The sequence below is a fragment of the Lolium rigidum genome, chromosome 1 (genome assembly GCF_022539505.1).
Source record: "Lolium rigidum isolate FL_2022 chromosome 1, APGP_CSIRO_Lrig_0.1, whole genome shotgun sequence".
Taxonomy (NCBI): Eukaryota; Viridiplantae; Streptophyta; class Magnoliopsida; order Poales; family Poaceae; genus Lolium; species Lolium rigidum.
The window spans coordinates 256998392-257026042 of record NC_061508.1 but is presented as its reverse complement, the minus strand read 5'-3'; the positions used below and the strand labels follow the sequence as shown (position 1 = coordinate 257026042).

The following is a 27651-nucleotide window of genomic DNA, read 5'->3' as shown; positions in this document are numbered from 1 at the left end:
TTCTGTAGGAGATGCCCCAAGTCTACCAGAAACTTTAGTTTTGTGCAATTTACTCTTAAACAAAAGGGCTCCAAGTTGTAACCAGCATTTGGCGGATACAATTTAGGTGTACCAATTTTGTAATTGGAACAATCATTTCAGTTCTATTTTTTTTTTTTTTTTTGTAAAATAGCATTCGTTCGGTTTTCAAAATGTAGTCCATCTATTCCCAACATGTCCACGGCCAGTGCGCAACACACAAAACATGCCACACCTCATTTTGCTCAGCCACGAAAATCGTGCACGCCCAAAAACAAAGGGAGAAGAAATGAATTACCAGAAGTAACCTCCGCCGCAGCGGAGGCCACCGTCCACGTGTATGTTAACCTTTCTTGCACAGTCACCGTAACGTGGGCCACGGCTCCGGCGGGACCCAGCACTCAGCGACCACGCGGGTCAGCGCCACGAGTCCGCCGAAGAATGGGGAGCGAGCGGCGCCGCGCTGTGTCAGCTGGATAGGCACGGCCCGGGCCCACAGCGCAGCCTGCGAACGTTCCCTTTTCCGCCGGATATTTTAAAGCCGCAGCCCCCCTTCCGTTGCTCTGCTCGTCGCCGTCGTTTCCAGCTCCTCCGCCGCTCCATTCCCGTCGACCGCCGTCGTGAGCCGCCGCCGTGGGCCGCGAGGGAGCCGCTCGGTCGCTCCGCGGACCCGCCTCCGGCGCCATGGCTTCCAGGTTAGTTCCACTGCACCTACGGCCCTCTCCCTCTCCCGCCACGTTTAGCTCGCCCGGTGGTTCCCCTGAGCTCCGATGCTAGCTCCCTTCGGATACGCGGGCTGAGACGTTGCGCCGGTTTAGTATGCTCTATTGCCGTGCCCCCGATTAAATTTGGCTTCGTTTCGGGGGAGCTGGTGTGCGTGCCTGCCGGAGTGGGGAAACTCGCGATTGGATTCCTCTACTTGCATTTTTTTTTGTCGATTAGCTGCGCAGCTCGAATCCAATTTAGTACAGTACTACTCCACTTTCGAAGCGTGTGGGCATATGGGAATGTTTCTGCTTGGCTTTTGGCCCCTCCAAACAAACCGGAATTACCTGGGGCCCGTTCCAGGTTGACCACTGTACTTGCTACGTCCTCCCGAATTTCATCCTTGCACTTGGCCGGCGGGATAGTTTTACCGCAGGGTTCTAGTACTAGTACAGGTCCTGTAGCTGGCTGTAACAGGGAAAACCCACTGAAGCTGATCCTTCAGGACATATTTTAAGTTTTTAACTAGAGCATCGTGGTGAATCTTTTGGGGGATGCAGATGCTTGTAATTTTGTTCCAGTATGATGCTTGTTTTGCAAGTGACATTGGTTTCAAACACATGCTTCATCCATGGGTTCAGAACTTCAGATCAGAAGCAATCATCGCGCAAGCTAACGCATGATTCGTTGTGTTTCTTCTGGCTCATATTTTCTCCAGGCCCACGATGGGGTCCTTCGGTGTTGAAGGCACTGACCTGGAAGATGTCAAGGTCTCAAAAGACAGAGACGGCCCTTCACGCTTCCTCAGGCTCCCAAACATCCAGAACCAGTCTCTGATGTCCGGTCTGGCGTACTGCATAGCGTCCTGCAGCATGATTTTAGTCAACAAGTTTGTTTTGTCTGGCTATGGTTTCAATGCTGGAATATCTCTGATGCTTTACCAGGTAACATACGGTATTACTGTTACTGGCTGTATACTTCTCATGCTAATTGTGTTTTTCTTCTGTGTTATGTCTTGTGCTGCTTGGGTGGCATTGACATGTCTCCTTCATCATGGTTTACTGCAGAACATTGTATCGGTGACCATTGTTTCTACATTGTCCCTCTCCGGTGTGATTTCGACTGAACCGTTAACATGGAAGTTAATCAAAGTTTGGTTGCCTGTGAACATCATATTTGTCGGAATGCTAATCACAAGCATGTTTAGGTATGTGTCAGATATCCCGATCATTTTGAGCTTGGAGCACTGTTTTCTGTGCACTTCACTTTGGGCAGTACTTATATTCTATTTGGTATTGGGCATGGACCGTTTACTAAACTTGAGCAGTTAGTTTTAAAAGTTATCTGTTCCTCCATTTAGTAAAATATATAAACCATACTCTGTTTCTTCCTTCCCACTCTCAGTACTAGTGCTTGATATTTGACAGCTCATAAAGTTCAGTTAGGGAGAAATGTTTGTTGTGCTCATACTAGATTGGTGGGTAGTGCAGCTCATCTGCTCTGGGTCTGTCCATGGTCTATTAGTTAGTTAGACAGGACAGCGGAAAACTTGGATCAATTTCTAGCCTTAGGAAAGTTTTGAGTTGAGTCTTTCCATATTAGCTGTGAAGATATTTTTTATCAATTTATAATTTTATATTAAGGAAGATAGATTGTAGTCTTTGTTAAAGTTTATTTCCTTTACCCTATAATATGTTTTGTACCTTTCAGTTTGAAGTACATCAATGTTGCGATGCTGACTATATTGAAGAATGTTGCAAATGTACTTACTGCTTCAGGGGAAACCTACTTCCTTAAAAAGCATCATGGTACACAAGTTTGGATTTCTCTCATGTTGATGGTATGTCTAATTATAAGTTATAAATGTTTTAGTAGGACCAGAATGCGTGGGGGCTTATTTTCTTCTTCAGTTGCTGAATAGTTGCACGTAGTTGATTTGTTGCCTTATATCTAATAATAGGTGCTCAGGAAATGCTGGCTCTAACTAACAGGTGTATAGAAGACTTGACTCACCTCTCTTTTTCTGTAGATAATCTCAGCCATTGCAGGAGGAATAACAGATCTCTCATTTCACAAAGTCGGATATACATGGCAGATCTTAAACTGTTTTCTAACAGCATCATATTCGGTATTGTTCTTGATGCCAGCTGTTATACCTCCCAAATGTTTTAGATTCCCATCTCCAGTCCCATAGATTAACACAAGTTACAAGACAAATATCTTCTGTTCTGAGGCGCCTCCATATAACCTGTTTTCTTCCAGCTTACACTGCGGCATGTAATGGACAGTGCTAAGCAAGCCACCAAGTCTGGGAATTTGAATGAGCTTTCAATGGTTTTGCTGAATAACGCTCTTTCACTACCATTGGGAATTATCCTCGTGCTTGGTTTTAACGAAGTGGAGTACCTGCTGGAAACGTAAGTTCGTGATTTAAACTTAAATCTCTCACATTTTTGTAGCACAAACCTAATGAACAACATACAAACTGTGGAACCACCATCTTTGTGCAACTATTCACCTTGAAAGTTCCTTCCAACTTTCATGTCCTCCCTGGCATTCAAGTCTGTTCCTTTTAGACGCATCAACACCAAACAGAGTCTAAAAGTTTAAATGTATGGCCATGCCATCTGCTAGCTAGAAAAACTAGTTATAATTGCAACTATTTACTCGTTAGTCTCATGGAAAATGAATTGCAGGCCACTGCTGAGGATGCCCATGTTTTGGCTAGTCATCACTGCCAGTGGAGTTTTGGGGCTTGCTATCAGCTTTACTTCGATGTGGTTTCTTCGTCAGACAAGCGCAACAACATATAGGTACCAAATGAATCCTACTGGCCTTTCTTGAATGTATGCACTTCACTCTTCGTGAGCTTCTTTAACAGGAATATTGCTCCTGTTCCAGCCTTGTAGGGTCTCTTAACAAGATCCCCCTTTCTATGGCCGGAATCCTTCTCTTCAAAGTCCGCACAAGCATGGAGAACTCCATAAGCATACTGCTTGGTAGGTTTTGTCTACAATGATGTCAAACCTACATTACCTTTGGGCTCATACATATCACATTTGCCTAACAAAAAGAAAATGCACCCTTTGACCATTACAGGTCTATTAGCGGGAGTATTTTTCGCCAGGGCGAAATTGCGCGACAGCTCCCAGTCCTAGCTGTCTGCCAAGGTGTACAGGTGGTAGAAGAAGGTAGCTAGGATTCTCCTGATCATCAGAAGCAGGATGCTCCCTCAGATTACAGTCTGGGAAATATGTGGATATGCGAGGTTCTTTCCCAGCTGGCAAAGGCATCAGACAGCATGTTAGTTAGCTGCTACAGTTTTCCTTTTCGTTTCTTCTCGGCAACGACCTGGAAAGCTGGAACCCTGTTGTTGCTCCATTGTTGCATGATGATACAGTCATACAGATAGATACTGCTGAAATATACCTGGTTGGGTGGGTCTTCTCTATGCATTGCTATGGATAAGTGAGTAAAATGCTCAAATGAACATGTAGTCCTTCCACTCTCCAGAAAATGCTATCGGAGCCCGAGCTCACAGGAGCTCTTTATTTTTAAAATTCAAAAATGATATTTTAAAATTTCAAAAATTCTGGGGAAAAAATTTACCTATCAGCAAACTCTTTGATCCAGTGTCCAAAGATGGGTGCCTACTGCGGCTTGTAAATCAACTGGGATATGGTGTTTTTCTTGTTCCAGGGATGATCTTCAATGTTCTTCTCCAATGGCTTCTTCAACGACAAAGCATAACTGGCGGTCCGTGACCTAGCAATAGCAAGCACGAATAGTGATATGTTTTGCCCCGTGTACGAATCACTCAGTTTTGTTGCATGTCAGTCCGTTCGAGATCCCTAAAAACTTGACGAAAATGAATGAAACATGGTAGCACAAATCTCAAAGCATAAAACTAGGTGAATCCGACGGCACAAACATGCACGGGAGGTCATGTGCATGGAACAATCGCCAGTTCAGCACAAATACCTTCGCTGATGTTTATGTTCTTTCGTTACTTGTGGTCATTTTTTCAGAGTGATACATGTGGGCATTTTTAAGGGTCTGTGCACATTTTGTGTACTACTCCCTCCGTTCGGATTAAATTGACGCGAGTTCTACAGAGAAACTAGCCTACACACGGACATGTCTGGCGTCAATTAATAAAGAACAGAGGTAGTACATCTGTTTCAATGAGTAATGCTTATATTACTTTTGAAAAGTCAAACCATGTAAAGTTGACCAAGTTTTTACAAAAAAAACGTTAACATGCAAAATACAAAATCAATATCATTAGATATGTCATAAAATATATTTTTATATGATATCTATAGAATATCATATTTCTTGATAGATTATTTTTAAGTTTGGTCAAATTTTACTTTTTCGATAAAGGATGCTTTATTACTTTTGATAAGCAATTACATCCAGCCTCTGCACAACCAGGGTGCACACAGCCGTTTATGAGTCTTTGTAGGACCAAAATTTATCCAGTATAAAAATAAAGCTAGGCGAAATACATATCGAAACGATAAAGCATATAACGCCTAAGGTGTGGGTGGGGCTTCAATCCGTAGACTATGCTGCCACCCATGTAGGGAAAAAGTATCCCTCGCCGTAGCCTCCAACCGTGTACGGACCTCCGTAAATAGGTCTCGGTTCTCCATGCGCTCGAAGAGGTAACCACGAACGGAGAATACTCGTACATCTGTATATGACCTGCAACAAAGAACACTTCTTGTCATTAAAAATCTTGTCATTTCTACTTAGCCAAAGCGCCCAGATAACTGCTAGCGCCCCCACCCTAAGAAGCAACTTAAACCTTGAATCTATACCGTGAAGCCAATTGCCAAAGACATTGGCTACACTAGTCGGAGGGTACAAGGTAGACGCTACTTGGATGACAGACCAAATAGATCTCGCAAACCGACATTGGAAGAAGAGGTGTTTAATTGTTTCATCATGATGACAAAAAACACATCGCTTACTTCCTTGCCAATTCCGCTTAACAAGATTATCTTTGGTGAGGATGACACCTCGACGAAGATACCATCCGAATATTTTTATTTTTAGTGGTATCTTCATCTTCCAATTTTTTTATTATTATCTACTCGGTACATCGGAATGAAGTATAGCATTGTATAAAGATTTGACCGAGAAAGAACCATCTACATGTAAGTTCCACCTAAATTCATCGGGTTCCGGTGATAAATTAATATCCTCCAGACCTTTGAACTAAGGTATTCCACGCCAATAGCCTTTGTCCTAGCAAAACTCGTCCGAACGTCACATTCGGTGGAGAGGAAGCCATTACTGTAGCAATGGTATCTCCTTTGCGATGAACGATTCTATACAACGCAGGATACTTGTTCGCTTAGGGGTGCATTGTCTAACCAAGCATCTTCCCCGAACCGTATCCGTGCTCCATTCTTAATTGAGAAAGTTCCATAGCGAAAAAGGTATTTTTTGTCGCCATTAGACCAGCCCGAAGTGTGAATCCCCAGGTTTCCAAACCACTTGGGATAACGTCTGGGAGCCTATATACTTTCTCCGAAGAATAGTTTGCCAAATCCCATCCTCGGTAAGGAGCTTAAAAAGCCATTTACCCAGCAGAGCCGAATTCTTGACCTCTAGATCATGAACTCCAAACCCGCCTTGATCTTTGGGACTACAAACTATACTCCATTTAACCAGTCGATACTTCCTTTTCTCGCTGTCCCCTTGCCAAAAGAATCTGGATCGATAATAATCGAGTTTGTGCAGAATTCCTTTTGGCAATAGGAAGAAAGATAACATATACAGTACCATATTTGTTAGTACCGAATTAATGCGTATCAATCTTCCTCCCAGGGACAGCAATTTACCTTTCCAGCTGCTAAGGCGTTTCTGTAATCTTTCTTCCACTATTTTCCATTCGGCAATCGTAAGCCTCCGATAATGGATCGGAATGCCCAAATAGCGAATAGGAAATTGGCCTTGCCCACAACCAAACAACTCTGTATAGAGAGCTGAATCATCTTGAGCATCACCGAAACAGAACAATTCACTTTTATGGAAATTGATTTTCAATCCCGACAACTGCTCAAACGCCACCAAAATTAATTTCAGGTTTTGAGCTTTATCGAGATCATGATCCATAAACAGAATTGTATCATCGGCATATTGAAGGATAGATAAACCACCATCAACAAGATGTGGAATCACTCCTTCAATCTGACCATCAGACTTGGCCCGCTCTATGAGTATCGCCAAGCATATCCGCCACAATGTTGAATAACATAGGTGATAACGGATCCCCTTGGCGTAACCCTTTTCGTGTTTGGAAATAATGGCCGGTGTCATCATTAACCCGAATTGCCACACTACCTCCAAACACAAAATCATTTATTAAAGCGCGCCATTCAGGAGAAAAACCTTTCATCCTGAGTGTCTGTTGAAGAAAAGACCATTTGACCTTATCATAAGCCTTTTCAAAATCTAATTTTAAAATAACCCCATTTAATTTCTTAGAATGCATCTCATGTACCGTCTCATGCAAAACCGCCACCCCATCAAGGATGTTTCTCCCTTGCATGAAAGCAGTTTGTGATGGCCTAACGACATGATCTGCAACCGTATTAAGTCTAATGGTGGCCACTTTCGTGAAAATCTTGAAACTGACGTTTAAGAGGCAAATAGGTCTATATTGTTGAATCCTTTCTGCCTCATTAACTTTCGGTAACAAAATTACTTCACCAAAATTTAGACGAAATAGTTCTAGTTGTCCTGCGTGGAGATCACTGAACAAATCTAGAAGGTCCGATTTAATAGTATTCCAAAAGGTTTGATAAAACTCTGCTGGAAAACCATCTGGACCCGGTGCCTTATTACATTCCATCTGGAAAATTGCCTTCTGAACCTCATCCTCAGTGTAAGGAGCGGTTAGTAGGCCATTTTCTTCAATAGAAACTTGGGGTATGTCCTCTGTTAAGTCCTCGTTTAGAGAAAAAGAGCTTTCATCCGGAGGACCAAACAGACCTTTATAATAATTAGTAATGTAAGATTTGAGTTGCTCATGGCCTTCAATCAACCCTTCATCTTGATTAAGAGAATGAATACGTTTTTTCCGATGTCTCCCATTGGCTATGCCATGGAAAAATCGCGTATTAGAGTCTCCTTCCAAAATGAATTGGGCTTTGGAACGTTGATACCATTTGAGTTCCTCTTCGCGAAGGAGACTCGCCATCTGCGCATTAGATTGGTTCTTAAGTTCAATCTCATGCGTAGTTAGTGGTCTGACCTCCGCAAAAGCCTCTAACTCATCAATCACTTTTGATAAGTGAGCCTTTTCTTTTTTAAGGATACCAGTCTGTATGGGCAGCCCAACCGGAGAGATGTTTGCGCATTGCACGCATCTTATTATTCCATCTCACTATTGGAGTGCTTCCACTAACCGGTCTCTCCCAAACCGTCTTAACCATCTCGTGGAACCCATCCCGATGTAGCCAGCCAAGTTCGAACTTAAAGGGCCGTTTACACATAGGACGGGGATTCCCAGTGGTTAGAAGGATCGGTGCATGGTCAGACAATTTTTCAATACGTTCTAGTGCGCGGACAGACACCATAGGGTATTTATCTTCCCATTCAGTATCCATCAACACGCGGTCTAGCTTTTCGTATGTGGGTTCAGGCAAGCTGTTGGCCCAAGTAAATTGTCGACCGGACATAAACACCTCTCTTAAGTCAAGGCTATCAATGACAGCATTGAACAAAAAAGGCCAGTGTTTAGCGAAAAGACCTTTACTTTTCTCATGAGGAAATCTTAGTAAATTAAAATCCCCTCCGATTAAAATCGGATAAGGATTGTCTTTAGTAAGATTTACCAACTCACGTAAAAAGTCAGCCTTAAAAGCATCTTGGGCAGCACCATACACAGCGACCAGATTCCAAATGAAGCCGTCCGCTTTATTCTGGATGTCAAGCTTAATGTGATACTCTCCATCAGAACTAGCTAGGACAGTCATGGTGTCTATGCGGACGCCAAGTAAAATACCCCCGGACCTACCGCGAGGCGGCGAGAAAACCACTCGAAAGTTAATCCCGCTCGATAAACGGTCGAGAAAACTCGTGAGAAATTCCGCCTACCCGTCTCGGATATAGCAATAAAGTCTAAATCATAATCTCTACAACCAGCGGCAATGTGGGAATGTTTAGCCAAGTCGCCAAGACCTCTGCTATTCCGAAACATGCCATTCATTGAGAGACTATTTTAGATTTAGAATTCTTACCATATCTACGAGACTTCTTCCCAGCCGAAGACCTAGAACCTCGAGCTGACGCGCTTAGATCATAAATTGAACTAAGCTCTGAGTGTTCTAAGTCTACTTCTGAGACAGTACCAATAATAGCCGAGAGAAGCTGACCATCTAAGATGCCATCCTCTTCTTCATCGTCTATAAAGGATGTTTCAAGCCCAGTGGAGTCATTCGGAACAACCGTTAAACGGTCAAGCTCCTTCTGTCTCAACACATTAGCCGAAACCGAGATCTCATCAGGCCTACTACCCAACGAAACCCCAAGACTACACAAATTTGAAGAAATACGAGAATCTGAAAACGAAGTAAAAGACTTGGAAGATGCAAAAAACACAAGAATACAAGAATTATACATTGAAACGGAGGGAGTATGTTGATGGAGGCAGCTGCATCCTCTCAACATGTGTACTCGTGTTTGTATGCCATCCTTCATCCTTATCCGCTACAAAAAACTCTAAAAACACCCTGACACACCGTCTTGATCGGGTTCGTCAGCCAGTTGGAAGGAACCCTCGCCCCTCTCTCTCTTGTTCCCACCCGAAATGGATCAGGGTATCGCCGGAGGAGAGATGCACGATCCGGCGAGCGGCGCCAGTGATGAAGGAGGGGCATGGACGGGACAGAAGAGGCCCAAGCACCAATGCCCATCTCCCACCAGGGATTCCGGCGAGATTGCCGGTGCCCGTAACGCTAGTACTGGCTCATCATCCTGTGACGTTCGCATCGCCCCGGATCAGCAAGAACCTTCCACCGAGATCGCGCGTGCCATTGACATGTACACGGCCGCGCCACCGGATGAGCTGGAGGAAAATGACATTATCAGCGATGAGGAGTTCCTTGGATACCTCAAGGTTTTGGCCACCAGGCCTGCTCCTATCACCATCTCTGCGCGCAGTCTGGACAAGGAAGAGCAGCGCAAGCTCTATGGGCGCCTCGCTCTCTACCGTGCCAGGGCTTCCAAGGTTCTTTCTCATCCACATCTTTCATGTCGTGTGTGAGTCTGTAATTTGCAATCCTCCTGTTTTGCGACTGAACTTTATCCCTCACTGCGTATGTTTATGTTGTGCGTAGTTGGCCCGAGGAGTTTGCGTAGAAGATCTGGACGAGGTGACACTGACAAAGGAGTACTCTCCGGAAAATCTCAAGGCCTTGCTTGCTGACTATGAGAAAGATGACGCTGTCGATTGGTACTTTGACCGTAACTACTCCTCGCTCGATGACTTGGGCGACTACCATCGCCTTGTCCTTAGAGAAGTAAGTTTGTCTGCTGATACTTGTAATGGTTGCTAGTTCGGCGATTATTTAGAATCGAAAAACAGAACAGGTGTTACAATGCCATGTCCATATTCTTTATTTATTGTTCACGGGGTTATGATCAACATGTGATATATCTCCTACCATTCGTTCATTCATTCATTCATTCATTCATTCATTCATTCATTCATTCTTAGAGCATGTTGTTTTTGAGCCTTCCACGGAAGTGGGTACTACTGAGTTTGCTGTTGAAATATCTGGGCTGAAACTCAAGGCGATCAGGTTCTATTAAATCTATCAGTTCGCACACTTAAAATTTACCGTGATGTCCAAGTTATGTGTTTTCTCCTTATTCTTCAGAACCATTGCGATCTGCTGACTTATTTTACCACTTCCGTGATGATGGAAATTTCACCGTACCTTGAACAGTACTGATACCGTTCACTGAATTTCCAGTGTAGTTACGTCTTTCCCCTCTGGATTGCAGGATGGTATAAGGTACTTCGATTGGGTGACATACCGCTCATCGTTTACTAGCTATGAAATTGATGAAGAGTATGTTAAGCTCTTTGAAGAAATATCAAAGAAAATCAAGGTATGCATCTTCATTTCTTCAGGCAAAGCAATGAAAGTTTACAATATATTAATTTCATGTTTTTTTTTGGAGGCTGATAATCTATATGTTTTGAGCAGTGGGTTAAACGTTACATGGAATGTCAACTAGCATCTTCCGAGGTAAATATGCCCTAAAGAAAATAATGGAGTAAAGGTACAAACGTGGTATAATACCATGATTAACTTTGCTCTTTAGTGGATAGAGATGAACAATAGAGGATTCCGCCAAGCAGTGAGGATCGCGGCAGGCTTTCCACGCATGAGCCATTTTTTTGCTCTAATGGCCTTTAAGGTACAGTCGTATCTACATATATTTAATTCCTGTGTTCAGCGCAGATCTTTGTTGTATTTGACAACAACATCATCCTTTGGTTCAGGAGCATGTGTCGGATGTGATGTTTGATTATTGGCAGCGTGAAGACATTGATCGTCTCTTTTTTGAGATTTGGAAGTGTATGACTGAGAAAAAGGTTAGCATTTGTGATGTACTCATGGAATAAGCAACAGTAGCGTCTGTCCGTGTTTTTGTGCCTGCTGTATATACTTGGTCAAGTTTCCTTTCTTGAACGTGGCTCAGATTGATTCCACAGCTGCTTTGGTCGAAGTCAATCGACAAGATATCTTCCCTCGATATCGAAGAAAAATCCAGTTTGCACTGGATCGTAGTGACATTTCTGATCTGTTTTTAGAGGTATGTTCTTATAATTAGCAGATGGTCTGCGATTCGCACCTTGATCGATCCTTTGATTTCTGGTTAGTGACCGTGCGTGATCTTTGCTAATGCCTTTCATATGCTCTGTCTCTTGTTTAGTTTGATACCTGCGTGGAAGGCATCCCTGATGACGTAAGTTCGATGCATAGTGGACATGAATTTGTAATCGGAATGCAATACTGTTTAATCACATCAATGGCACAAATACTGTTGTTTTATTTAGGCAGCCCAGGATGGAGCACGTGAGCTGATTACATGGGCGGTTTGGAATAAGGTATGCATGCTTGTTCTTGTGTGTTCTGGAAGAAGATGGCAACTCATTTTCAGTTTCATCTTTCATTTTCAGCTTAATAAACCGAAGATGTGGCACCAGTATATTATAAGGAAGATGGAGATTGCTAAACACATAGGCTTGTATCCACAAGTATGCATATCCGTATTTTATACATTCTATATATCTATCAAAATTTCTAGTAACTGTTCACGTTTATTTAGTCTAAAAGAAAGCTGTTGGGTAAATCACCTTGCAGGCTTGACGTGTCTCGAAACCTAGGACACGGATGGATTTGACTAATAACAGTGTATTATCCCTACAAGACATGCAAGTATTATCCTGCAGGTCCTGCACACATTATCCTGCAGGGCCAAGCAATGCACGAGTCGGACTACAAGTATGACCGAACAGCACAGCGCTACCGACGATCAGCTATGTCCTTTCAATTGACATTGCCGGTGTGGATGTGCAGCGTGGGCCGATGCTAGGGATCTTTTTGAGAAACGTTGATATAAGACGTCAGGTTACATGGCATTGCGTGTCTCCGCATGGAGAGGAGACCGCGTGAAGTTTTTTCCTTCCACCTTGTGAAGAGTTCAGGAACAATCATCTTCATCTTGGTGTGGCCTTCTCTAAGAGGCACTGTGCAGACCTTGCAAGTTTTCTCAGATGAGGTGTCTGTAATTAATACTGTATTTCTGTTTAGAGAAGGGCAGGTGATAGAATTTACAGTAACATATGATCCGAATCATCCGATTTGTATTCTTTTCTTTTCCTATTGGTCTAGATGGACAAAGATCATGTCTGTGCTGCATATTGAATAGGCACACATCTTAAAGTTTATATATAAATCTTAGCCGCGACTTAATTTCGTCTAAGCGGGGATAGCTCAGTTGTCAGAGCGTCAGACTGAAGATCTGAAGGTCGCGTGTTCGATCCACGCTCACCGCATTATTTTTTCGATCTGAAAACCAATTTTTTCTATACTACCAAGCTACCAATACATGCGGTCTATCTCGTAGCACTGATTCCTGAACATTGCTTATTTTTTAAAATTTGGTTGAAGTATCATATCTGTAAATCGAATGTGTGAATTTGTCCTGAAACATACTTTTACAATGTACTACCGAAGTACCTATCAAACTTTTCTACTCCCTCTGTTCCTACACTATAGATTTTTAGTACGGAAATTAGCGCAAGAGTATTTTTTACACAAGACCCCCTCGCCAAACGATTTGAGATCAGACTAAAATTAGGAAAATCGATAACTTCCTAACTTACCGTAACAAATCCTACAAATCTGTCTGGTTGACTCTCCATATATGTGCAGCCAGGTTTAATTAAGGAAAGAAAAATATTACTTCCTAAATCTAAGCAATCCTTGGGGCCATGCATTAGGAATCTCAATTAACTTTTTCCTATTTTGTATGGATTTTTTTCGTGCATGTCGTGTGGGAGTTGACCGGTGGAGGGGGTAGTTGAAAAAAGTCAAACTACAGCCTTATATTGTGAAACAAATGACAAAAATCTATAGACACTATAGAAAGGAACAGAGGGAGTATCTCTTAGCACTGATTGATAAAAGAATATTTTGTATCTGTTGGATCTATATTGTACCAATAATTGTGTTGTTATAAATCACAAATGTTATTATTAGTTTTATAAATTTTGATTTACATATTCATCCTGAACGTCCATCCTAAAATACATGACATCCTAAAATGCTTTGTCTCAAACTTCTCTATCTCCAACCACTAATTGATGGAAATTACTTGGGATTTAGTAAACCAAACTTGCATCAAATAGTTTCACGATATTATATGTACACAAATTAATGGTCAAAGTTGTTCATTCAAGGCTATGCAAAATCTAAAAATTGGTATTAAGTGGCATACCCGAAAACCGAATGTGGATTTAGTTTTTAACAGAACCACCGCTTCTCGGAAAGGAAGCGTATAATTTTTTTTTTACAATAATACTACCAATGCATTTAGTCAAACTTTTCTATCGCATAGCCCTAATGATTTTTTTATCCACCAGATGAAAATCTAGCTAATAATTTCGTAAAACAATACATTTACACCGTCTAATAACGAACTTGGGGACACCATTATAAGTGTGAGTGTGGTTTCAAAACTTTAAACCATAGCTAAATAAAGGAAGAAAATTCAACGGACTCTACATCAGTTGCATACAACCATATATATTATTTAGAAATGATAGGGCTTGACCGACAATAGGTCCACTAACATAACACAAACATATGACAAACGATAGAAACAAATAAAAAATTAACAACTCCTAGTCAAAGTTAAAAAATGGTTTGTTGCACGTGCGATGATTTCATGATGATGAGTCTAACGGTAGGCTGATATCGGGTGCCATGCATACAACGAGACGTACTATCTAGCTAATGACATCTAGCATGACTGGTCTTATAACTATAAAGACAATCCGCAACCCCGAAGAAGAGAAATGTCGTAGGTTTGCACAAAAAAACAAGATGCTTGTAGGAAGGTTGTGAAAAAACATTATATTTGAAATATTCAAATTCAAAGTTTTTCCATTTGAATTGGTATTTAAAAGTAACAAAGTTTTGAAAAAACATTATATTTGAAATATTCAAACAAATCTAATCACTTTTTAAATTAAAGTTTTTCCATTTGAATTAGTATTTAAAAGTTATGAATGTTTGAAAACGTTACTATTTAAAATATTCAAACATTTCTAAGCAATTTTCATACTAATAATTTTTCCATTTGAATTATTATTTAAAAGTTATAAAGGTTTTTAAAAAATTATATTCTAAATATTCAAAAAAATCCGAGCACTTTTCAGATTAAAAGTTTTTTCATTTGAATTAGTATTTAAAGTTCTGAATGTTTGGAAAAAGTTTATATTTGAAATATTCATACATTTACGAATGTTTGAAAAATAAATAGTAGGTTTTCTGAAAACTGCGGGGTGTGAGAGGCATGTGCGTAACTTGCGAACAAAATTTGAGGATCTGCGTGCAAAACGGCAAACAGTGCACTGTCTAGCACTGCCACGTCTGCCTGGGTAGTGGGTCGTGTTGTCAGTTTGGCCATCAATTCGTGATCAAAGGCGGTCTAGTGTTTTTCGAGAAAACCGACGAAAAATCCGATAGTTTTTTTCTTCCGAAACATAAAGTGGTGCCAAAATAAAGATTTAGCTGCAAATGTGGTGGTTCTATGCTAACAACTCTTATTCATTTGAATTATTCATTGTTGATGTTATTTGTACTGTAATAATAATTGAACTATTTATGGTTGATTTTATGTGTGTGTGTTTGATCTTCATGTGAATAAATGCTTGTGAGATTTGCTTGTATTGGAGACGAACACGTTTCTTCAGTTAGTGACGAGGCTATTTTTGTTCTGCTCCACGGCTGGCCGTTGTTAACTGAAAAGAAAAACCTCAAAACGCGGTGAGGCGAGGTTGCGGTTTTGTGGGGCGGCCCAAGTGAGCAACGCGGGCTCACCAGCTCGGTAAAGGAGGTCCCGAAGAATAGCCTGGCCGTGAACTGCCTAAAACCGGCCCAGCTCATGCCGGACGTGAGCGTCCATCCGCTAACGGAACTCAGGGTCGCTGCGCTGGGCCTGAGACCCATTACCCATATATCGAGCCGGCTACATTATTTTTCCTGCCCCTGCCCCTGCCCGACCATCTCGAAAGGAAGTAAAAAAATACACGGCGGCGCTGCAATGCCCCGTGGCGGCGGTCGACGACGAGCGAGAGGCGGAGGCGCCCCAACCGGAGGAGCCGTCGGGGGACGAGGTGGTAGAAGCGGGGGTCGTGGCGGAGGGCAAAGCGGATCGCCGGTGCCGCACGGTCATGGCGGGGCGGAAGGGGCGGGAGCGGGAAGGGGCGGGCGGGGCGGAGCCGCCATTGGAGCGCAATCCCTCGGTAAGTTGTTGCCGTAATAAATTCGAAATAAGTTCTAAGTTGTAACTGCGTGGTGAGATCGTTTACTCTTGATCTCCGACGATTGACTATGTGAGGTTTCGCGTTTTCTCGGGTTGAACACACGCGAAATAGAAGCAACAGGATGTAAGTAGGAGACTTGTTTGGGGCGGGTAAAGAAATTCTTGATGCTATCTCTGTTCGTGTTCATGTCCTCTTGAGTGCCAGACCATCCCATGTTTTCTTCTTATGTTCTTGACATACTCAAGAGGCCCGCCCCTTCTTGGTATTCTGGTTGGAAGCTTCAGTAACCACAGCTTGAATTGATTGAGCATAGTTTGAGTTGAGTGCCTCTTTCAGCTACTTCTTTTTTTGATAGGGATAGACTTGCGTAATTTTACTAAACCAATATACCTCCAGGTTACTTGTTTGTCGCTTGGCAGGTCTTGTACAAGCTAGTTTCGTTTGGCATGCATAGCACAGGGCGATAGATTGCACTTGCGCGTAAATGGAAATACCTTCAGAAAACTTGTTTTATATCAAGTGTTGATTGGTCCTTGCAACATATTCTGAAACCACGTATCCTGGTCCATGAGCCCAAGGTGGGTGTGTCCAGCACATATATTGCATTCTTTGAGAAATTAATAGTGATTTTCGTTCTACTCTCACTTGGCGTTTGCTGGTGCGAGTTATTTTGCTATGTATATTGTTGACAGTAATTCCATTTCGGTTTGATTCTTGTGCAAGATATTTGGTGCAAATTGTGTTAGTGCACCTGGTTAATTCAATGTTCTAAGCATCCCTTATGCCTTCAGGGCCTCTCGATCCAAGCGAGTAATCGAGTATACAAGTAAGAGCCTAATTATGTATTTATATCCTTGTTGCTGTGGTATGTAGATATGACTTCTACATGATGTAAGTGTTAAATAACCTGGACATAGCAGAACAGAACTCCGTTTCTTGCAAATACGTAAATATTCTTCTTAACTTTTTGCTAGAATTGGGAGGTTCTGAAACCAAAAAAAACATGTATAATTTGTCATTTTCTGAAAAGGTTTTCATTTGATCTAATGTGGTGCTGTAGCAACGTGCTGCGATTGTTTACCGTTGACCTCGGACAATTTGATATCTGTGAGGTTTTGTGTTTTTTTTTTTTTTGAAAAAACAGGGGATGAACATGCAAAGTAGAAGTAAGAGGATGGAAGAAAGAGAATTTTTTGGGCAAGTATTTATACTGGATTGTTAACTTTTTTGTCCAGGCAAGAGAACAAGGCCTTTCTCCATCCCCTTCGTGATTCAAAAGGTGCAAATAGTGGAAGTTAAAGACTTGGGACAGAGAGGAAAGTTCATAATGAAGAAACCCAGCAATATCAATCCATCCTACAACGTGGATGTGATCTTGGATCTGGACATCCCGTCGTCGCATTGTTTGCAGATTATGCGGAGGATTTGCCACCCAAATATTCTACGTCTCGAAGCTTATGTTGCAAACAAATCCGACAAGATACCTGGAGTTTTTCTGGAACCACTTTCTGGTCGGCTCTTTGATTACCTTATGACCAGATTTTCTTTGGCAAATAAGCTTGACATTGTGCCTTCACAGGGATTCCAGCATATAGTAAGGTAAGATTTTTCAGTCATGCTGTTACACTGTTGCACATTGCCCATTGAATCATTGTGTGTGTTTACGTTGAAAGTTGAAGTAAATCAGTTTTGAGACTTGTATTCCTATGGCTATGGTTAGTTCCATCTTTGATATGTCACTTAGGATTAAACTTTAATCTGACTGATTATAGGACACAGTCCTACGCTACCATGTTTATACTTTCAAATCAAAGTGCAATAATAGTTCAAAGGATTATGTGAATTTATATTGGCTATTGTATTGTGTATTGATAACTTATAATCTTAGGCAAATTGTGAATGGGCTCGCCGAGTTGGCAGCAAATGGTGAATATCATGGGAACTTGCGTCTGGAGAACACTTATTATCAGATTGTGGGGAGCGATTTTGTCGTGAAACTTGCAGGATTTACCCGGAAAGGTAAGATATATATTGTTTTGGACTGCTATTTACAAGAAATATATTTACCATAAATAACGTAACATAAGTGTGTCTTCAGATTTGAAAAATGTTGATGAAGGTTTGATGTTAGACTTAAATGGTCTGGGGCTTGAACTTGAGGTGATATTAAATCGTATAAGATCTGAAAACAAGCAATATCAGTGCCTTTTACTTCAGGATTTGGTGGACAAACTGAAGTCATTCACTCTGTAAGTGTATCTCACATTTCGAATTGCATCATATCCATTTTTTTCAAACTGGATCATTACTTTATTTACTGATGATATCCATTTTTTTTCTCTATTTCTCCAGTGAACTTGTACCTAACTTCCGAGAAAAAGTTCTGGACTATGTATTCTTCTGGGACAAGAAGAAACGAACTGCCTTCTTTACATGTACTGTTCCAAAGAGACTAAATGACCCTAAATTTCAGAACAAGGTTATCCAGTTCCACAATTGTAATATCCCCTGGGACAGTTCCCATTTTCATGGCTTGAAAGATGCCATGAATGATTACCAGTTCAGGAAGTTTAAAAGTAAATACAATGGTAAAAATAAGGTCCACCATTTCAGATTTGCTAGCGGCGCTTATACGCATGAGGAACAAATTCAGGTTAACAAAATACAACATTTGCAAAATATAATCTAAAAAAGTTATTTAATTGTGCACTGATGTCAATATTATTTGCAGGACGCCCTACCTAACAATCTGTCGGTAGATGATATCATCCAATTGTGTGACCTCATGATCTTTCTCGAAGCACACAAGCTTCTATCTTAGGTAGTTCTCATGTCAAATTTCTTCATTTCAGAAACTTAAATCTGCCTAACTTGAATGATAAATCTGCAATACAAGTTTAGAATGGTCAAAATTGGAAGATTACATTAATTATGACAAAACGTCTTATGATTTTAAGAGTCATGCGTGCTGCCATGGTTTATTAACTTTTTCACACCAAGTTCAGTACATGGTTAGCAATGTTACGGTCCGCAGCCAATAGATAGTAATTATACATCTTTGAAACATTGTTGCACTATTATTATATGGAAAGATGAAGGGCACATCAGTTATTTTTATGTTCAAAATAAAACTGCCTTATTTCATCGTTGAAAGCTGACATGACTCCACATCAGCATAATGTGGTAGATTTATATTTCTGGACAGCATATGGGTGAATTTATGTAAAAATTGGTTGGCAAAGATTGCATTCTTGGGCCTTGTTTGCTCTTTAACTTAGCTTTTACATTCATTGGTCCACGACTACAACTGGGGCCAATTTGGTATTGCAGCGCTGCCCAGATTGACCTCTGTACTGTGCTCCTGCATATATAGTCTAGATCTGGAGAGGGGCAACTTAGACATTTGTGAAATAAATACAGCCATAGGATTCAAATGAACGGTTCAGATGTAGTTGACTTTGGGGTGGCCGGCAGTGCCGGTGCTATTGGGGCGGCAGTGCCGGCCCTGGTCGACACTTGGCTTCAGAGATTTCGGGCGGCAGTGCCGGGGTATCCTGGGCGGCAGTGCCGGGGTGCTCCGGCCGACAGTGCCATACACCTCATTGTTACTTGGTTGATGGGCCATGACGCCATGCAATTTTTTGAGTGAAGTACCTATACAATATGGAACCTAGGCTATGAATAGCCATGCATTAGGATCTGGTCAATTCTCTATTATGTTATTTCATGGTTACTGATGTACGTGTTGCTTTATTTTCGAGTTTATGATATAAGTGATAAGTCGTAATGATCTCTGTTAAACGGAAAATACTGTACTCCAGTTCTCTATTTTGAATTTATTGGCTGCATGATGTTATCCAGGAATAACATTTACATAACTGACATTCCTTTATTTCACTTTATGTCACGATCTCATTTCTCTGATAGAGGCACACATGTAGTGCAATCTGGTGCATATTTTTTTTGTTTGAAAGCATGAATGTTGTGTGAACCGTGAAACTGTCTCTGTTTCCTGAAGATTTTGATTGTTTGCTTGACCAGTTAAGCATATACTTGTGGACTAATTTTCCTTTGCATTGTTGTTGTCATGCAGCATGGATGGACGAGCATACAACAGAGCCTTATACTTGTGCACACAGGGAGAAGTTGGCAGGTTGTCATGGCGTTGGTGGACATGAGAGGTCCCAATCATGTAGCAGCAAGAAGGGGACCTGGAGGCATATATGCCTGGAGGTTGGGAGCTGAGTCCGGCCAGCAGGACATCCTTTTGTTCTTTATGTTTTGACTGATAATGGGAGCCGACTCCAGCCAGCAGGACATCGTAGGTCAACATATTTTTTGTAGTGCTTATCTGATTTGTAGTTTATCAACTGATTTTATGTAAAGCCTGGTCCTCATTGATGAACTGATGTTAACCTATTCCAGAAAATTCGCAATCAAACATTTAAAAAATCCCTGATAAAAATTCATGAAAAGACAAGTAATGTTAATCTATTTTGTAACATATAGTTGCATCGAGCAACAATCCTACATGTACCAACATGCAAAAAAAAAATCCTACATGTACCAAACAAGAAACCATTGCCTTCAAAGGTTTCGGATGAGAAACTTGTAAGATACGATAGAAGCTTTGCATTCTCCTGACGCTGCAAATGTTCCCAATCAAACTGGTGTAGGGATGCAGCATGCTTATGACATTTAACTTCAACAGTCAGTACAATCAGAAATTCACAAGTGGGTCGTAGAGTAAAGGGAAACTGCTACACAAAAACATGCTTAGTAAGCCGGTTGTCAAAAACTCACTCGTATTAGTGAGAATGAGAACATTTGGACCTAAATGCATGCTTAACAGTAGATTGTCTTATTCAGCAACAATGGATGCGAACTTATTATCTACACCGCTATGAAATAGTGTATATAGGGAAAGAGATGAAAAAAAATGCAGGGTCATACGAACCATGACTTCAGTTTGCATGTAAGTATTGATTAGCATATGACATTTACCAAGAAAGAAACTAAGGTGGCGTATTGTGCCCTTTTTTCGTTTTGTGTGGATACCATATTGATTTATGGAGAAGATTGTCAGCTTGTCAACTCCGTAATTTTTAGTAGCAGATATGGAAGCAAACAATGAACATTTTGTCTAAAAAATGAGCGAAACTGAACCAATGAATAATAACTTATCAACAAATTGGAATTGGTGACACCATGTTAGGAGACTTAGCCTCTATGAAGATTGCAGAGTTAAATAAAAACCTGAGGACATTCTACTTAACTGAAAAAATTCAGATCATGTAGATGACAGCCTGAGCAAGCATCCATTCTTGTCTGCCAAGAGTTCTCGAAATGGGACTGCGGTATCAAACTTTGGTTCAAAATGGTTCCTAATTCTAAATTGTTGTTGCTTTACCTTTGGTTTGGATTATTAATCTAAACCTGTAAAGCACATGTGAACATACAAAATATTTGTCGGGCATAAAATCAGAAATCATGGCATGATGGTGGAAACTATTTTCTTCAGTCATAACGATGAAAAATAGCATTTCACGTAGAGAGATTAATAGCTTAAGCAAGGATGAATCTTCAGACCATGCCATGCAGAGAGAAAAATAGCTCAGGCCAGAAAGGACAACCTTCAGTTCTATCAAGAATTAAAAGAGGCAAGCACATAAAGTGCACCGTACGACATCCCTTGGAGTTTTGATTTCATATAATATAAGAGATGCTCATTACCTTTGATCATGTCAATATGAACTTCAGATGAGGCTTCAGCCCCCTCTAATACAGCCCGACTACGTTTCCGCGTCGTGGAGGCTTCAGCCCCCTCTACAACAGGCCGATTACATGTACACATTTGCTTTTATTGTTTTAATAATGTACGGAGTATTTGATTTGGCACATACACCACCAATCATAATTAGTAGTACCATGGGATTCCATTGCATGTTCATGGAAAAAAATCTAACTAAAAGAATGGAGATGACATTGATCCGGGTCCAACGATGGCAAAAGTTGTGAGCAGACTACATACATACTAGCTAAATGCCCGTACGTTGCTACGGGATAAAAACTTGTATATGTTATCGACCAGGTTTGTATTTAAAAGATATGGTTTTATTGGTATGTCTATTTATGGTATTTTCCTTAACGCAAGCCATCTATTCAATATTTTCATCTTCAACTATGAGCTAAAAAGCGTTGTAAGCAGACTTCACTTCTGAAATCAACATAACCCGCAGACATTGAGCCATTTCGCAGCTTTTGAATCAATTTTCGTAATGAACATGACCCGCTGCCCTTGAGCAGCAACCATTAAATCAAGTTGTGTGTAGTGAGTACGGAATTTTGCAAGATCACAAATAAAATAATCCGCAATTTAATGGTCTTTGTGTTTATTATTTTTTTTTAAAAAGCAAAGGCTGACACAAACAATCATGCCAGTCAAAAGTACCTGTGCCTTTTATCGAGAGAGAAAATTAATAAGGTAATAACTTAAAAGCCCACTAATAGAGAAAATTAAGCGTCATGTGCACAGAAGTTCCGTGCGGATATTATGAATAAGTCAAAATGGGTATCAGATCAATTGAAATGTAGGGTGGGGCAATTTATGTAATGGCAAGTCGTTTTTTTGTAGATAGTTGAAAATTAAGGCGTGACATATCAAATAGTCAAGTAAAAAAAAATTCCAAAATCACAATAATGCAGCATATGTCCCAACGGAGAGGAATATGACTGATTGCATCCCAAAGTTCCAATCCATGGAATAGAACATAATCATTTTTCTCAATTACCATAGTATCTTATGCTTACATTCTACTTTAAAAATCCTCGTAACGGACATTCGTGTTTGCAAAATGTAAAAGTCACTTAAAATCCGCAATTACATTGTAGCACTAAAGCGTGTCAGTGTGGAGACCATGGCAGTCTACTGAAGAATTTAAGAACATGAATGCATCAATGTTCACTCCGAGAATGCACGTATTTTGTTTTTCTTTCTGAAAAGATAATATTTTTGCATCCTTTTTTATTGAAATCAAAACAATATGATTCAACCTCAGATCTTTTTAAATATAGAGTATTTGGATCCCGATTTCCCGTCACAGAATATATTGCAAATCATTCTTTTAAAGGCAGTCTTGCACATAATTATAAGCATGTTTTGACAACTGTGTAAAATCCGCCGATCCTTGGTGATAAATATGTGATGTTTGCACTGCAACCAAATACATGCCAGTTTAACTCACATAATGAGGAGGGGAAAACGCAGTCTTTGGCATCATCAGGGGCACGAATATAGCCAGAGCCATCATACATTTTGGACGTCCTCTCTATTACTTCAAAGAGCAAAAGCAGCTCGATCGTAGAGATTATAAAAGCAAAGCCTAATCTCGGTCGTTGGTGTCAGTGAATTTATGAAAGGGCTCAAGTTCGATGCACTAAATGATTCAAGATTTTTCCTGCTCCCCACTGAAAATACTGTCTGCAGACTGATGGAGTTGCAGTCTCGCAAGTAATACAGAGAAACAGAAAATTGCAGGTACGTACACCTGTGGTACTAGCTCGATCATTCAATCAGAACATCCAATCCCATCCGAGGAGTTCAAATAGAAAAATCAGGGGAGGAGCAGCCCGTAGCTGCGCTCGACGCACGCCAGAGGCCGAGAGCGGCCGGGGTCGTTCACCACAGCCATGCTGCGCGACTTCAGAGGCGGCGAGGGGCCGGGGTTGGTGACCACAGCCACGCTGCACGTCCCCTCCCGGCAGCAGTGCCGGCCTCGTGTTCACCTTCTTGTTGAGCAGGGTATCCTGGTGGTAGCCCCCTAGGAATGGCGGTGACGGGAGGAGCTCCCCTTCTCCTTCTCCCCCGATTCAAGATCTTGGAATTGTTGAAGCAGGTCGTTCCGGCTTTGTTGGAGCCACGCGTGTTGCAACTCGCAAGATCGAAACCGGAGCGACGCGCGGAGGTAGGTTGAGCGAAGCCTGAAGACCACACCGGGCCAGCGCGACGCCGGGTGGCGGTGATGCGGGCCAACGTTCCATCTTCACAGACTTTTAGGCACGTCCCGCACATGGAATCGTTATTTTTACTTGGCGGTGGCATACCTTGTAATATTTAACGGTTTTTTTTTTTTTTACATACGACGAATCGACCTTTCTTCGCTGGTTTTCTTGGTCTAGGCAACTTTTCTACAGTGGGGTCGCTAGGTGCCTAGGTGGCACCATCGCTGTTGGTTTTCTGGGAGGGTTTTCTCCCGGGCTTTTTTTCCACGTACCAAGATTGGAAGTGCTAGCATGCTAGCATATCTAAAAACAATAAAATGTTGTAGGAAAGCCAAATAGGCAGAGCCACATAGTGATGCACATGTCCTAGCTAGCAGGCAGCATATCTTAAAAACAACAAAATGTTGTAGGAAATCCAAATAGGCAGAACCACATAGTGATGCACATGTCCTAGCTAGCAGGCTAGCATATCTTAAAAACAACAAAATGTTGTAGGAAATCCAAATAGCCAGAGCCACATAGTGATAGCTTGTTTCTGATAAGCCATAGCGCCTAGGATTGTGCCAGAAAGAGGCACCAAATAGTTCTACGTGCTCACCCCGCGAAATTGGCAATAATCGCAAAGAATTGCGGGAAGGAGGGCACCAGCTGCACTGAAGAATTTGTCTAAGGACGCTCCAGGAGAACATGGCCAGAGGACAAGTGAAGAAGATGTCATCCGCCGTCTCTCTTTCCCCACAGAGAGAGCAGTTGTCGTTGCCCGGGCCATGCCTCGACAGGATGTTGGCACTAGAAGGGAGACGATCGAGGACTAGCTGCCACACAAAGATGTGGATCTTAAGCGGGACTTTGGCCGCCCAAACGTCCTTGAAATGCGCCAAGGTCGCCCCTTGCGACAGTCGCGCATACATGGATTTAACTGATAAAATCCCGTCACTCTCGAAGCGCCAGAACACCCTGTCCGGACCTTCGGAAAGCACGGTAGATTGGATCAACGACTGCAACTCTTCATGGGCTCTGACCAACTCCTGATCCAACTGTCTTCTAAATCTAAGCGGCTCTGTGGGGCCACATACCTATGCCACGGAATCCATTTGAGAACAAGCAAGGTTGAACAGACCTGGGAACCTATCTTTTAGAGGTGCCTCCCCCGCCCAACGATCCATCCAGAACTTAGTGCGGCGTCCATCCCTTATGGAATGCCTAGCACCTAGTTTGAAAAGATGTTTTATTTTGTGTAGACTGCCCCAAAACTGGGGGCCCCGCTGACCGGACGCTGCGAAAATGTCGTTGAAGTTGGTGTATTTGGCATTGATCAGTTGTCTCCACAGTTGATTGCCGTCTTGATACATCTTCCAAACCCATTTTATCATAAGAGCAACATTCATGAGCCTTGAGTTGACAATCCCCAGCCCCCCACATTCCTTAGGTCTGCAAACTGTAGGCCAGTTGACCAGATGGAACTTCCTCTTAGAGCCCACCCCTTCCCAGTAGAGCCTTGCTCTGTGTGAATCAAACTTGGCATGGATGCCATCTTATAACAGGAAAAGTCCCATCGCGTACGTAGGTAGATTGGCAAGACAGGCATTGGACATGATCAGTCGTCCTCCTAACGACATGAACTTGCCCCACCAAGGTTCCACTTTGGCAGCCAGCTTCCTGACCAGGAACAACCATTGTTCCATGGTCAGCGCTCTATCCGAAATTGGCAGCCCGAGGTAGATGAACGGAAACTCCCCCAATTTGCAGTTCAGCTGATCCGCCACCCTCTGTTGTCTCTCCGGTGATCTCCCCATGACAATCACCTCTGATTTATGATAGTTAATTTTTAGGCCCGACATGTCCTCGAAACACATAAGGATGAACTTAAGGTTGGAAGCTGCTGCTCATCATCCTAGATCATGATAATAGTATCATCTGCATAATGTAGATGAGTGATTCCCCCAGGGATCAGATGTGGCACAACCCTAGCAATGTGCCCAGAAGTGTTGGCTCTAGTCAGAATGATGGAGAGAGCTTCTGCCATGAAGTTAAAGAGCAGGGGGAGAGCGGGTCCCCTTGCCGGACTCCCCTTTTGTTTCTGAAGAACGGGCCGACTTCGCCATTGATAGAAATCGCCGTCTGTCCGCCTGAGACAAGCTGCATGATACGGTGGACAACCCCAGAGTCAAAGCCTTTGCATTTGAGGACCTCTTTGAGGAAATCCCAATTGACCCTGTCATACGCTTTTTCAAAGTCCAGTAACAAATGTATCTGTTGGCTTATCCAATCTTATAACAAATCTTGCAGGAAGCCATTAGGAAAACTGAGTCTGCTAGTAACAAATGTATCTGTTGGCTTATCCAATCTTATATTTTACTTCCCAATAATTATCCTGGCATGCATGAACTTCTCATGCACAAGGAACATTGGAAGCATGTGTTGAAATATTGGGCCCACTTTTAGTGGCCCAAATTAGATTTCAGTTTTTCCTATAAATCTCAAAGCCCACATAGTGGCAGCCATGTGAGTTTGAGCCCAAGTTGGTGGCAGCTCACTAGGGAGTGGCAAGAGGTGGGAAGTTTAGTCCCACATGGAAAGTTGGGAGGAAGTTAGACCACCTTATAAGGTGGGTTGTTCCACCACTAGTAAGTGAGTGAGAATAGGAGTGCTACACGCGCGCGCTCCTCCTCCTCCTCGCTCGCTCGTCTCGACTCGACTCGACACGTCACGACTCGCGCGCCGCGCTCGTGTTGAGTGGATTGAGCCGAGACTTTCCTTATTTTTTGCACCTCAGGAAAACGAATAGAGTCCTAGACGGACGCGTCACAGTTAGTCGGTTCGGGTCGCTCCCGGATCGTGGGCTATCTGTAACCGACTCGAAACGTTCGTGCGACGTGGGCGTGGCCCACGTTGGCTAGGGTTTCCCGAGCCTATATAATCTCTTGCCCGGCTACCGCAGAAATACATCTAATACACGAGTTAGGGTTTCCACCTCTCTCTGCTTGCGCCGCCATCGTAGCCTACTCCATCCCGTGCGCCGACGTGCATCGGCGAACGGGAGAGCAGGTCTCCGGAACCGCTCGTCCTTGCGATCCTGTACGGGAGAGGGCGGATTAGGTTTTGGGAAGCGCTCGCGCGACTGCTCAAGCTCTTCATCACGGGTCGCCTTCCGTCCAAGTCGGGCGGTGCTGCCTACCGTCGTCTTCAACGCCGTCTACTTCGACCCATCGTCCCCGTCGTCAAGAACGTTGTCATCAACAACGTTACTCGCTGCGACATCGTCTCGCTACACCTCCACCGCCACCTCCACCAGATCGGTACGTGCGACATATCTCGATCTGTTTAGCGATGGATGTTGTACCGTTTGCTCTGCTCTTGTTCATGTTGATCACTGCATCTAGTATGTTCGAGTTTCACATGTTAGTAGTTACTTTCGTCATGCTTTATATTCTGGAATTAATCATGGAAATTGTGCCTAATTATCCAACAATCCAAAAACCTAATTGTAGGCAATTTCCTGAGTTAACAATGGCTGGTTTTGCTGATGCACTGAGGCCGGATAAGTTCACCGGTGTGCACTTTAAGAGGTGACAAGTTAAGGCCATGCTCTGTCTTACTCATATGAAAATATTCGACGTTACTGATGGTTTACTTGAAGGAACTATATCTGACTGATGACCCACAAGTATAGGGGATCGCAACAGTCTTCGAGGGAAGTAAAACCCAAATTTATTGATTCGACACAAGGGGAGGTAAAGAATACTTATAAGCCTTAACAACTGAGTTGTCAATTCAGCTGCACCTGGGAAAGCACTAGTAACAGGGGTGATGTGAAAGTAGCAAGATGATATGAGAGC

The 27651-nt window shown here is 42.3% G+C and overlaps 3 protein-coding genes and 1 non-coding gene across 4 annotated transcripts; all 4 read left to right on the top strand.

The window, feature by feature from the left end:
- The first annotated feature begins 683 nt into the window (after positions 1-683).
- On the top strand, positions 684-4030 carry LOC124692888 (GDP-mannose transporter GONST1-like). The gene is made up of 9 exons (XM_047226333.1): positions 684-713; positions 1442-1667; positions 1791-1930; positions 2434-2563; positions 2753-2851; positions 2986-3140; positions 3420-3536; positions 3625-3722; positions 3823-4030. Exons 1-9 carry the CDS (start codon positions 703-705, stop codon positions 3879-3881), a joined length of 1035 nt encoding a protein of 344 aa, XP_047082289.1. The 5' UTR covers positions 684-702; the 3' UTR covers positions 3882-4030.
- A 5520-nt stretch (positions 4031-9550) lies between these two features.
- Positions 9551-12487, top strand: LOC124657777. The gene is made up of 11 exons (XM_047196289.1): positions 9551-9970; positions 10080-10262; positions 10750-10857; positions 10956-10997; positions 11074-11169; positions 11255-11347; positions 11455-11568; positions 11689-11721; positions 11813-11863; positions 11936-12013; positions 12120-12487. Exons 1-11 carry the CDS (start codon positions 9551-9553, stop codon positions 12123-12125), a joined length of 1224 nt encoding a protein of 407 aa, XP_047052245.1. The 3' UTR covers positions 12126-12487.
- A 254-nt stretch (positions 12488-12741) lies between these two features.
- On the top strand, positions 12742-12814 carry TRNAF-GAA. Its single transcript has one exon. It is a non-coding gene; the product is annotated as a tRNA-Phe (tRNA).
- Positions 12815-15760: 2946 nt separating this feature from the next.
- On the top strand, positions 15761-20215 carry LOC124683548. The gene is made up of 7 exons (XM_047218045.1): positions 15761-15790; positions 17047-17410; positions 17700-17830; positions 17910-18060; positions 18164-18464; positions 18543-18632; positions 19905-20215. Exons 2-6 carry the CDS (start codon positions 17139-17141, stop codon positions 18630-18632), a joined length of 945 nt encoding a protein of 314 aa, XP_047074001.1. The 5' UTR covers positions 15761-15790; positions 17047-17138; the 3' UTR covers positions 19905-20215.
- Positions 20216-27651: the final 7436 nt, after the last annotated feature.

Coding starts and splice junctions, on each gene's coding strand:
- LOC124692888 (XM_047226333.1), top strand. Junction 1,931..2,433: donor CTAATCACAAGCATGTTTAG/GTATGTGTCAGA, acceptor TGTACCTTTCAG/TTTGAAGTACATCAATGTTG. Junction 2,564..2,752: donor GGATTTCTCTCATGTTGATG/GTATGTCTAATT, acceptor CTTTTTCTGTAG/ATAATCTCAGCCATTGCAGG.
- LOC124657777 (XM_047196289.1), top strand. CDS start 9,551: ATGGATCAGGGTATCGCCGGAGGAGAGATGCACGATCCGGCGAGCGGC. Junction 11,569..11,688: donor TTTCTGATCTGTTTTTAGAG/GTATGTTCTTAT, acceptor TCTCTTGTTTAG/TTTGATACCTGCGTGGAAGG. Junction 11,722..11,812: donor TGGAAGGCATCCCTGATGAC/GTAAGTTCGATG, acceptor TGTTTTATTTAG/GCAGCCCAGGATGGAGCACG.
- LOC124683548 (XM_047218045.1), top strand. CDS start 17,139: ATGAAGAAACCCAGCAATATCAATCCATCCTACAACGTGGATGTGATC. Junction 17,831..17,909: donor TGCAGGATTTACCCGGAAAG/GTAAGATATATA, acceptor GTGTGTCTTCAG/ATTTGAAAAATGTTGATGAA. Junction 18,061..18,163: donor AAACTGAAGTCATTCACTCT/GTAAGTGTATCT, acceptor CTATTTCTCCAG/TGAACTTGTACCTAACTTCC.